Here is a 12,574-nt window from a genome sequence, read left to right as displayed (position 1 = left end):
CTGAAGAAGACAACTTTGTTTTGCAAAAGAAATCCATGAAATAATTAAACTATGTATTTTGGGATTGTAATGTACCCTGCCTTGCTTGATACTCTGGCTAAATATTCCTCTGTTTGTGGGGAAACATGGCTTTTACTCCTGGGAATGTTACAATCGCGGAAGAGAAAGAAAACAAAATATGGGACTCCAAGGGAACAAATTAACTTACATTTTGTGCATTGCGGTAACATTAGCCAACAGGAACGTATTTAGAGGGACAATTTGTGCCCAAGAATTTTTGTAGGTTTTCAACACTTCCAATGGAAATTCTTCGACCCTTCTGATGTAGGTTCAAGCGGTATGTCAATTTTTATTGTGAAGTAAAGCGGTATCTAGATTTGTTTGGGGAAAGGTAATTAGACAAAATAGTTGAAGAAATGCAAGTGAAAAAGGGTTTTAAACCAAAATTCCCCAAGTCGTATATTCTGAATTTTTGGGATGAAATAGAATTTCTCGAAAGTTTTGTTAGCAGGAATCAAAATTTCAAATTTTGGGTTTTAACGAGGGAGAATTAGTTGGATTTGCTCAACCAACCAAAACAGTCATATAATCGGCAAAATCAACTCATTGTAGCATTTAGAAACCTGGATTGATGCCGTAGCCTACATTGGAATGACATCGTTGTCATAAAATGTTCTCAGACTAAACTCACCAGATTTATCCAAGAGCTTAGTCATTTAAAATTTTACCACTACATACAAGACATTCCAACTTTACGGAGCATCAGACTTTACAACATGTAAAACATTATATTGAAGCTCGTCAGTCGAAGCAATCGACTCATTTTCTCTTTACTGAACAGAAAGGATCTCCTTTGCAAAATCGTAGTCATAGTCATCGTCTTCGTCTTCATCATCTTCGTCTTCATCTATAACCGACTTAGGGAACCCATCACCAGTGTTTTCATTGGCATTAGAATCGGTATGTCCTACTAGTTGCCTAGCTTCCGTTAGTTCTTCCGTTGTTTTTGCCAAAGATAAAAGAACGTTCTTTGCTTTCTTATCAGGAACAACCCCACAAGATTCCATGTCTTTGAACCACACAACAGCACTGTCAAAATCTTTATTCTTCCCATATGCATCCATGATTGTTGTCAAGACAGTTTGATTGGCTTTGATACTAGAAACACGCATTTCTTCGTATTTCTCCATCATCTTCTCAAGATTGTTCGCCTTTGCGTAGCCATTGATCAGTGTCCCATAAGCGACAACATCGGGTTCAAATTCATCTTGTTTTATTCTTCTGAAGAATTTCTCGGCTCCTTCCATGTCAGATGCATTCACATAAGCTAATAACATAGTATTATAAGAGTAGAGATCAGGCGTACATCTGCATTAATTGAGACAGTAGTAGTTACCATCATAGTAAAACAGACAGATTTCATTTACTAACAAAAATATCAGGGATTGAGAAATGATATATCCTAATGCTCAAACAGTCTCAAAACCGAAACACATAATCACCTTTCATAACCTCTTAGAGACAAATAAACCCAAAAAAACATCATAGAAGAAATATCGCACTTTCCAGATTGCAGGGATTTAATTCAGTTGTCTGTAAATCGAAGATGTCAAACATCCTGAGGCTACATGGCAGTCTGCAAATACTGAAGCTCGATAAACACAGGGAAAAAACTGATGGAACACATAAATGGCATTATTGGGAATTTGGGATCGATTCCGCAACATGAACAATTTTGGTGGAAAGAGGACAAAATTCAGGTTTTGGCAAAGTGTGCCTTTACCTGTACTCTGTCTCTTGAGGGTGCAAAATTTCGTTTCAACCACATTTACCTGTACTCTGTTTCTGGTTTTAATCATTGCATTTCACGGGTAAGTGGTGACAACAAGGTTGATAACAGACTACTATCCCAAGATGTGAAAAAACACCCAAACACGAGACATTATTAGGGAGGTTTTCTTTTGTCAGGAGGGGATGAACTAATGGACATCGCCTTCATTGGTTTTTCTCACTACCCAAGTGACATTGATTATGATAAACTCTACCACATGGACATATCTTGGGAACCCAGGTTCTGAAATATAGAGAATGAGATATATGTTTAGACACTAAACTACATGTCTCAATCACCTATATGGATTCTCTCAATCAAGTTAATAGATAGATCTCACTCTGAGGGGAGTAATTTTTGTTCTTTGAATGTATAGTGTTCAAACTTTACACTGGAAACATTGACCATATAAGTTTCCACTGCAAGGTTAAGGAGTAAGCACGGCACTACAAGCATCATGTTTCTGCTTCATTTTGCACTATTGTAGCTACAATTATCCAAACTCATCCACAACTTCTGGTTCCTTCTCCAACATGCTCTTTTAACTCATGCCAAAAAGCCAAGAGAGGCAAATGGTTAAGACCAAAAATAAAATGCCAAAGAGAAAGAACAGCGGAAATACAAAACGGAAAGGTAAATAAGAACAGTAAACTAAAGTAATGATGTCGCAATAGATGAAGAATAGGGTGATGCCCAGGTTAGTGAGGATCTCCTCCTCAGAGAGAAAGAGATTACCTGTCTCTCCGCATGCTCTTGAAAACAATTCGAGCTTGCTCCACCATTCCAGAGAGAGCGAACGCATGAAGCAAGATGTTATAAGCTTTTTGTGTTGGCCTGCAATTGATGCCGAGTATCAAACAAAGGTAAGAAAACGACTTTAGAGCTTTTTAAAAGACCAAACTGATCATCTAGGTTACACAGGGTCACACTTCCACTTTCACTTTAAAAAATTTGGAAATTGTGAACAAAAGTGTGTTGGGAGCTGTTTTTGCTCTTGACAAAATCCTAATAGTTAACCTAGTTTCCAAAATTTATTAAGTAAAAAGAGAATGTTCTCCTAAAACAACTTTCCTATCTCTCCTCCCTCCTCCACCACTTGCTGGCAAGTGCCTCCGGCCACCCTCCCACAAACTCCAGCCATCAAACACTGCCTCCAGCCATACTCAACCCAGCTACAAATGCAGGTATAAATTACTTTTAACAAACTGGCCAATTTATTACCAGGTTGCCCATTCTGCAACCAGTTTGACCAAGTAGTTCATATTTTTGCAAGGTTTAGATCCTAGTAAGATTTCTGCAGGCTAAAAAGAAGTGCCTGCTTCAGTTGGAATGTAGCATCTACCTCTTTGTTACTGATGGAGATATACAAGGATCGTGGTTGACCTGTATCTAGGTGCACATGTTACCGTTTGGAGTTTATGAACCAACACAAAATGTTCTTGTTTGGTTGGAAGATATGTAAATCCCACTACCATATCAATTATAAACTACCCAAAACAATTTGCATTATACGGATACCTCTCTAGATTAAACTAAAGTGGGAGTGGATCAAAAGGGGGCACAGGATCTCCTAAGTAGCATCAAGAAATTAAGAATATGAAACAAAGAATCTTCTCAACAATTGTGAAAGCTGAATTCATCAATTCAATGTTCAGCTGGAGAAAACAGAGAAGGGAGTACATGAGGTGGGGACAGATACACCTACTGGCTATGTAGCACGGATACGGGCAAGGCGTTGGAACACGGATACGGATACAGGACACCGTAATTCCTAACAAGTTGGGGCAGGGAAACAACAGGGGACACAACAAATCTTTCTGAATAAACTTTTTAGTCATGCAAACCTACCTTGCAGCCACAAAATATTTATGTTAGTTGAATACATTATCAACCTATGGTGTATGGCTTTATACATACACATGTTTTCTATAACACATTTTAACCCTGGCATGTCCCACCATCCAAAAGTATTAAAATTAAATGGACACACGGCGTGGCGTGTCCCATACACATTTCGGCATGTCCCTTGTGTGTCGTGTGTCCTCAACGTGTCATACACAGATACGGCAACCTCTAGATTTGTCGGTGCTGCATGGCTTCCTAGGGAGAAATCTAGGTTCACCTTTGCATGTGGCTCCACCCTTGTCCACAATACAATATGTAATGTACTATTGTAATAACATCCAATTGCTCTTATTCACGACATGATGGATCTGGCCACATAAGAATCGTTATGCAAGGTCAAACTAATCCAAGCAAGTTAGGTAACAAAGATTTTTAATATCTGAAGTTCTACAACTTCATTAAGGTAACAAGGCTTTTCTCAATATCTTAAGTTTTGCAACCATGTACTATATATCTCATAACAACACGAGTTGAGTACCAAAGCACCTGACACCTGCATCAAGCATCTCCTCAAAAACAGCCAACGCTTCTTCTTCCCTTCTAGCTTTTCCATAAGCACTGATGAGCAGTGTATAACTCACGACATCGGGTTGAACACCAGCTCTTTGCATCTAAAATAAGCAGTTACTTCAAAAGTCTGATAGCATTACACAAGTAAGCTAAAATATGAAAAACTATTATTGTACACTTATAAGGAGCATCAACAATTATCTTCCACAAAGAATGCTTGTGACTAGGTGATTAACTCATGTATTGGTCCCAAATCCCAATACATCATAAAATAAATTACTGAGTCTCAGCTTCAGCTTCAAGCAAACTAGACTAAATTCTTACACGTGACTTAGGGAAGAAATTTTCGAAAAGTACTAATACAGTAGCCAATTTCAAGGATAGACCATCCCAAAAACCAGAACCTCACCTTTGAATCAATTCCCTAGGTCTATTTGTTAACTTGATATACATTGATGGGTACATTTTCTAACAGGTTTAGGTTTTTTTATTTTTATTTTTTAATCGGCAATCTAGCATAGTATCACAGGAGGTCTTGAGCTAAAGACTTCCTGTTTGCATTTGTTTCCCGATTGGTTTCTACTTCTCTCTTCGTAAGGGCATTTGCATCTTCTCATGCAAGACAAGGTTAGGCTCATCCCTAATCATACATGGGCCACTCCAATCTAGCTTGTCTAGTTCCAGGACAGAGTTTCCCTGCACTCGTCCCACATCAATGGACTTTGCGTTGGTTCTAAGACCAAAAATTGGGAATTTCATCCGGCAAGGGAGTTCCCTCTAAAAGCTCATTCTGTTTAGGGGCAGTCAAATGAAACCTCATTGGAGATAGAGAAAGCAGAAGCTAGACCATCAGGAAAGGGGTCATAGGAAGCTTGCTCTTGACAAAAGCCTTGACCCAAAACCTTATTGATAAAAGTAAACCTGATCGGGATTTTGTCCAAGAAATAATGATGACAAAGACAAATTGATACCTGTAATGCCAAGTCAAAACCCATGGCAGGATGTGCTTCCCAAGACCTAGGGCTCATGAGAACGTTTTAACCCACATATTAAGTACATAAAGCAATAGGGCAATCTCATTGCTTGAGTATTCAAAATGTATGAACCAGGATTGATGGGACATGCTATTTCATGCTCTTCTACACAGTGTTCCTATTTCTTCTCTATTTGAGTGCTTCCACTCCTTAGTCCACCACAGACCTAACAACTTGTGCACATTATTAGATTTCAAATCTCGTGATGCAAATTGCAAACCCTAGAAAATATCAGCATTCCTGCAAACCTAAGAAGCATGGGACACGGATGAGACTTAACTTTTAAAATAGCATTATGACATCCTAATGTGTCCACAGTGTGTCCCCATGTCCATCCAAACACAAAACAGTCTAAAAATAGACACACATCTGATGGTGCCAAGACTACGTCCTTCATGTCGCACACTGGTACATGAGGCTGATGGACCAATTCGCGCTTCTTAGCTACCAGAGACATGAACCGCATTGAATATCATAACCGAATTTCAACAATGTCAAACAAATACAAATTTGCACAAGAAAAAGGTCACAATGGAAGAAATATAACTCCCAAAATGGAAATGGCTAAAACTTCTTCTAGCAAAACTGGAAGGGCATAGAGAAGGAAATATTTTTATAACTGAAAATAAAACCTTTGAAAAGCAATGGCAACATATCCTCATGTTTCATCCTAAACTAGAAGACAAACGAATTAATAATCAAGCTAAGATGAAACTGTAATCAAAGGTGGTTAACTATAACCATGTACTACATTAACTACTCAAACAATCCTTCTATTTTACCTCATCATAGATATTTGAGACCTCCTTGTAACTTCTTTCAAACGACATTAAGCTATTATAAGTAACTGTAGATCTTTGCACTCCCCTCTCAGCCATCAATGCATACATTTTACGAGCTTTCTCATAGTTCCTTGCTTTCCCAAACAAATAAATCATCATATGGAACATCTTTTGATCTGGTCTCAAGGGTGAACTCTTATCATTCAAAAGGGATTCAAATATCTCTTCAGCCGCTTCAAACTTGTTGCCCTGCAAGACAGAATTAACCATAAGCTTCGATAACATACATTGCCATGCGTTGAAGCAAGGTACATCAATATCATAACCCCAAAACGAAATATTTTGAAGACAAAGCTATATGGCCATATATCCACGACCTTTTATACAGAAAAGTAAAGCTATCTGTGATATGTGATACTCGTCTTTCTAGTTTGGATACAACTCAATGTTATTTGTGACGCCCCGCCCCTAAGAGTTCTAGGTAGTAGTCGATCGACCTAAGGGGGGTGGGGACCCGTGCGGGAGCTGTCTGATTGGTGACCAGACAGGTCAGCCGAGGGTGGTCCCACATTGCTTGGTGAAGTGTAAGTTGTGTGCTATAAATAATAAATCGTCATCCTACCTTGTACAAGGCCTTTTAAAGCCGTGAGGGCATCAAAATCCATTGAAACTTCACAGTTAAGCATGCTCGCCTTGGAGTAATCAAAGGAAGGGTCTGATGGGGTTTGGTGTTCAAGGCGGACAATATTGTACAGGGAGGAGCAGGTCATTACATTAATCGGTCATGTACTCGTACGGGAATGGGAATATGGTACACCATATGCTTAACATTTGGTAAAATACAAATACACTTATGCATATTACAATATGAGAGTGCACTTAATTCAGGAAATAAAAATCCATTAAATAGAATATTATTTTGCAAAGTATTCATGTAAAACACATTTATAGGAGCATTGGCACCTGCTCACATTCTCTGTGCATTGTGCAAAAACTCCACTCTTTTTAGACTCTTCATTTAATGTTTTTTTCTTCTAGAAAAAGTATCAATGTAATAATGGAAAAACTTTGGGATCTCTCTAATCGCTAAATTTGCCTTATGCATACTATGAAGCACAAAACACTTTTGTGCGATTTTCAATAAATATAAAAGGCAAAATTGCAAGTTCAAAAATTTCAAACCCTATAAAATCCTTGTCTAAAACTACAATATCAAATTTAGTAAAAGTTGAGAATTGCAAATTAAAACTGGTTTTGGTTGTTTCTGGATAGGAGGTATAATGAATAACAGCTAAACATATGCAAAAACACGTGTGTGTGTGTGTGTGTGTGTGTGTTTTCTTGTGTGTCGTGCCCACTGCTGTACATGTGTCACAATTTTCCAGAAATTTCATTTCGAGTGCACATATATGTGCCCTTGCTTCTTAGTGTGCATGGGTTCTGAAACTGCTATTCAATTCCGGAAATCCAGGCCGCAATTTTATGTTTATCCAAACGAGTACAGCACGCCATCATAGAAATTCAAGTACAAAACAATGCCATTACCTACACTGCTTATAGGAACAAATACACTGATAAGATACATATAACTCTAGCGCAAATCCTTAGATCAAGTTTCATACCAGAGTCAATAGTCTACAAAGCCCAAAGAACTTAATTTTTCAACCTTTAAATTGCATGCCTGGCAATCTTCTACATGCTTCTTGACCACAACATTCATTCTCATGTAGTTTTAGACTTTTAGTAACAAAAATTAAGAGTGAAACTACATAAGTTAGGTTGACAGGGAGTTGGAGTATTTGAAGAGACGGTATAACAAAGGTTAATCACCTCAACAAATATTTTGAGAATAATCTGATACGTTACAGCAGAAGGTTCAGGGCCAGAAGATTGCATCCTCCGGAATGTTGCCTCTGCCTTATTGTATTGGCCTCCTCTTCCATATGCTTCCATAAGGGCAGTGTGGGATATCACAGACGGTGGATAACCCTTCTTGGTCATGAAGTTCAAAACAGTTTCAGTTTTATTAAACTCCCCTTGCTTCCCATAAGCCGTAATAAGCATCAGAAAATCCATCTCACTAAAATCCCAGCAATCTTGAAGCCAAAGCCATTCAAGAATCTATTGCACAATTCAGGCACTAGATGTGATTAGAACAAGAAATTAACCATAAACACAAAAATAGCATTTTCATATATGGAAGACTATTGTTTCTCCATATGTAGAAGACGAGGCAGCTTATAATCCAAAATACACATCAATGTCCAAAATAGCCCAAAGTCTGAATTGTTTCGTGCCCACTATTTTGTTGTCGTCAGGATATTGGTACCTTCAAATGCATAATCATCCCCATTCTTTAACTACTTTCTTTTGTTTAGAATAGAACATTAACTGGGACAGCATTAGAACTATGCGACATTCAAGTCTTAAAGTTTTACATAACTACAGGCATAACCATATGATTCACTTGAACGCTGGTAATGTGGTGATTAAGCATGACTTATAATTAATAGTTTGGCTAGAAATTCTCCAAAATTGATGAAATGTCAAAGCAAAGGTGAAAAACAAGAATGGACATGAAAAAAGAAGAGGTTGGGACTAAGCTCAGAAATCACCTCGCTAACAATGTTCCATTTCTTCAGCTGCTTAAATCTAACCAGCGTGCCCACGACAAGGTCCTTAGGAAGTGAGTGTTTTTCAATCCTTACGCTTCTCAGTACTGAAACTGCAGACCCAGACTCATCAATTTCATTCATCAGTTTCCTCCAGTTTTTCTGATCTGCTTCATCAGCTGCATCTTTGAAAACTTCTACTTTCTTTCTCTTTCGCAAGAACTTTCTTGGGGCCAGCATACCAAAACAAACTACCTCTCCTCTTTTATGTATTTTTAGGTTGCTGTCAAGTAAGCTTCCGCATATCATTGGTTTACTGCAAGAAAGACACAATACATCAGTAACATTACAATCCCAACCAAAGTACATAACTTGGACAGATATTAATTATCCCAAGAATATAATTTTCCAACCCTAATAGAGAAACACAAAGAATGAACCTAACCCAAACACACTGATAAAGAAATGAGAAACAACAATCTGTGGGCAAGTGGACTGGTAGCCCATTGGTAGGCACCATGACTCCCATGCATTAGACAAGGGTTCAAAATCAAATCACACTGACATAAACTAACAAGTAACACTTCTTGCTCTACCCCACACACACACATACAAAAAAAAAAAATTAACAATCCATGGATATAAAACAATGTTAGCAGGTAAAACTGAAGGAAACATGGGATTCTAACAAGCAATGGTTATTAAGAAAACAGTGCTGTCTATTCTTTTGTGAGGGTTCTTTCCACTGATTGTTGGCTTCCTTTTTGTGGCGGAAAACAAAACTCAATTGGTTGACGGTTCTTGGAACTTGTTTTCTAGGGATGCCTACAAATGTTTTCTAAAAGAACACATTTTATACAAAACATCATAGGATGTTTTCTGCTTCAGGCCTTCGTATAAATATAAATCGGGTTCAGGGTCTGACTCAGGCATACCATTAAATGTAAGGGCTATGGTGTAAAGAGGAATAAACTGCTCTTGCAAGGATGAGTGAATTGAAGCAAGCATACCAGCCGGGTGAAAAATGTCGCCTAATCTGTACACTGGGCGAATAAGGCTAAAATGACAGCAAGAGAATGCCAATCCTCAGGATAAGATGTGACCAGAAGTGAGTGTTTTTGTACTCAAAAGGCTTTTGTTTTTGAAATCAGATTCCAAGCACAGCAACAAAAGAGGGCTTTTACTATCCACTCAGTTGGAACCAAGAAAACAGAACAAAACTGAGCCTTGTAATGCAACTACATGGGTATCTAGGAAGAACTTTTCTGACCCTTAAAAACTGGATATAAGAATTTCCCGGCAACAAAACAAGCCAAGCGTGAAGGCTCATTAAACCCATCAGTATGGAACACCAAGTAGTTTTTTTATTGGTAATGCAAGGTGTCCTGACCAAGCTTGCGCGCACCTCGGACTAATCTTACTGCCCCTCGCACAGTCTTTTCACACGCTTATGCGCACCTCGGACTAATCTTACTGCCCCTCACACAGTCTTTTTACACACTTATGCGTGGGATGAGGTGGCTCTAAGAGTTGTTGGCAAGGAAAGTTGAACCTGAGACATTAGGTGGGAGCAAATCCCTAAGTCTTAGGCCAAGGCGACTTGGCCAACCCCTTGGGGTGAACACCAAGTAGCAGAGGCGGCTCTACAGCCAGCCTTCAATGGGCAACTGAACGCCCAAAAAAATAAAATTGCTTAGAATACATGTAAAAACTATAGGCTAGATTTCTTTGAACACCCAATTCTAATAGTCTTGAAACAACTAACCCAAAAATAATTGAACACCCAACCCAAAACCAATTAAACACTCAATCACAACCCAATTACAGCTCATCAATCCAGGTAATTCATATTTGAACACCTAACACGTTACCTCAAATAAAGCACACAATCATAATAAAAAAGAGAAAAAGAAGAATCTATTGGTGTAAGTACTGCTATGCGTTCTCTCTCCATCTTTATTGTCGATGGTCTAAATGTGTTAATTTCGCATTCATAACAATAACTATTTTGTTTTTTTGTTACCTAGTCAGCTTATAGAATTATGGACACAGCTTTAACAAAAATCAACTACATTGCAAAACTCAACTAACTTGTATAATATTTCTTTGAATTTAGTAGATTAATATTAAACATTGTCACAAAATATGAGAATTCGTCTAGGACAGCTGTAAAATTTCATCCCTTCCATTCTCAAAACACTGTCCACTACAAAATTTTATCCCTTCCGTTCTCACAACACTGTCCACTACACAATACGACAACTTTCAAAAAAATTAAATTTTCAGAAAATATAGTATATATTTTTAAGTTCTCATTTCATTTCCCCTCGTAGTTAATTTTTTTTAGAACAGAGGTTATGTTTTTTGACTGCACTATTTATAATAATATATCAGATTTTGTTTACTTGGCTAATAAATCAGCCAGCTATGGTAATTTCTGAACACCCAACTACAAATTCCTGGAGCCGCCACTACTTGATTATGTGAGACTCTATACAAATGCACATTATGTGTTTGTGTATGTAAGTAGATAAGGAGAAACTGAAGATAACGAACCTCCAACTGGTAGTAGTAGTAGTAGTAGGCGGAGAGTAAATGAAAGGCTTGAGGAACCACACTGTTTGAGGCATTTGTTATTCAGCCCTGAGCCTTCTTGCTATTCTCGACCGTCGTTCAACTGTGTAGACAGAGCAGATGAGAGGGGTCACTACAAGAAGTTGTCTGAATAGAGAACTTAATCATGCGAAGTGGTTTTCAGATACACTAGAGTGGGATGGTGCCCGTCAAGAGTCCGCATCCTCTCTCGTGCGACTCAAACGACCGTCCGCCACGGCTTGTTTGGTGAAGGATAAGAGAGGTTATATGAGCCCTTACACGGGGACCGACGGGAAAGGTATCGATGGGTTACCGACTAGTCTTGGCCGGAGATGTCGCCGGAAGTTGGTGAGACTGCCTCTCTCTCTATCCCTCTCTCCACCCGCGAACCCCTCTCTCTCTCCACGTTCATTTCTGTTTTGCTGGTGGAAAACGTAGAAATGATATTGGAGGTCAGGGGCACAAGAGGGGATAAGCAAACGAACCTGTTGAAGGGGTGTTGCTTCTCCCACCAGGATAAGTTATCCAAGATGGCCGGTGCTATCAAACCCAGGATATGGATGGGCCCAGGATATGCTTATCCGGCCTTTTCTGTAACCGGGCTGCTACCTCACGGATAAGATTTTGGGTAAATAAGAAAAATGGTGGATAAAAGGTAAATATGTTAAGAGGAGGATTAGCTTATACTTGGTTTGAATAGTACTTAAACCAAGTGACACGAATTCTAAAAAAAATTAATTAAATTGGAGCGAAGAAAGTGCATTGGAAATACAAAAAAGGTTTGAGAGTCAATTTGATTTTTCTCCCCACCCAAATAAGTTTATCGTAGGGTGAGGACTGAGGAGTGGGATTAGTTAAGACCCCTCCAAGGGCATAAGCTCTCCTCCTCTCTCTTATCCCCTTCGTTCTCCTTCTACCAAACGTTATTTTCTCCCCCATTGTTTGGTTTGGAGAGAAAAAAATAGAAATATCTAGATTTGTGAATAGTATAATTTTTCTCTTATTTTCATCTCATTTTCCCCCATTTTCCTTCATCTCACTTTCTCTCACTTTCCTCAAATTCCAAACAAAGCATAAAAGAAACTTGAGGAAAAGAAAGGAAAAATCATTGCGCTTAATTCTCTATTTTGTTATTTTCGTCTCAGTTTTTTCTCGAACCAAACAAGATAAAATAATTTTTCTTTCATTTCATTTTTTCCACAGGTTCCAAACAAACCATTAATCCTTTATTCCTGTTAGTTTCAGTTCCATAATCAAATAAGGCCCTGGTGTGCGCCTTGTTCTACCCAGTAATGAACTATACCA

The 12,574-nt window shown here is 38.4% G+C and overlaps 1 protein-coding gene across 1 annotated transcript; it reads right to left on the bottom strand.

Moving 5' to 3' along the window:
• Positions 1-586: 586 nt before the first annotated feature.
• Positions 587-11,729, bottom strand: LOC131325836 (pentatricopeptide repeat-containing protein At3g59040). Its single transcript, XM_058358306.1, has 8 exons — positions 11,583-11,729; positions 11,231-11,351; positions 8,678-8,990; positions 7,893-8,183; positions 6,063-6,311; positions 4,223-4,347; positions 2,567-2,665; positions 587-1,368 (listed from the first exon to the last, which is right to left on the bottom strand). Exons 2-8 carry the CDS (start codon positions 11,302-11,304, stop codon positions 831-833), a joined length of 1,689 nt encoding a protein of 562 aa, XP_058214289.1. The 5' UTR covers positions 11,305-11,351; positions 11,583-11,729; the 3' UTR covers positions 587-830.
• Positions 11,730-12,574: the final 845 nt, after the last annotated feature.

This window comes from Rhododendron vialii, chromosome 5a (assembly GCF_030253575.1).
Source record: "Rhododendron vialii isolate Sample 1 chromosome 5a, ASM3025357v1".
NCBI classification, from domain to species: domain Eukaryota; kingdom Viridiplantae; phylum Streptophyta; class Magnoliopsida; order Ericales; family Ericaceae; genus Rhododendron; species Rhododendron vialii.
Note: the sequence above shows the minus strand (reverse complement) of the source record. Positions and strands in the feature narration are given on the sequence as shown.

Bases quoted from the DNA above. Each gene is read 5' to 3' on its own strand.
- LOC131325836 (XM_058358306.1), bottom strand. From the start codon at position 11,304: ATGCCTCAAACAGTGTGGTTCCTCAAGCCTTTCATTTACTCTCCGCCT. The intron at 8,184-8,677 runs GTGATTTCTGAG...ATTGTGCAATAG, and splicing joins AATGGAACATTGTTAGCGAG to ATTCTTGAATGGCTTTGGCT. The intron at 4,348-6,062 runs GTAAAATAGAAG...TGCTTATTTTAG, and splicing joins TCTCAAATATCTATGATGAG to ATGCAAAGAGCTGGTGTTCA.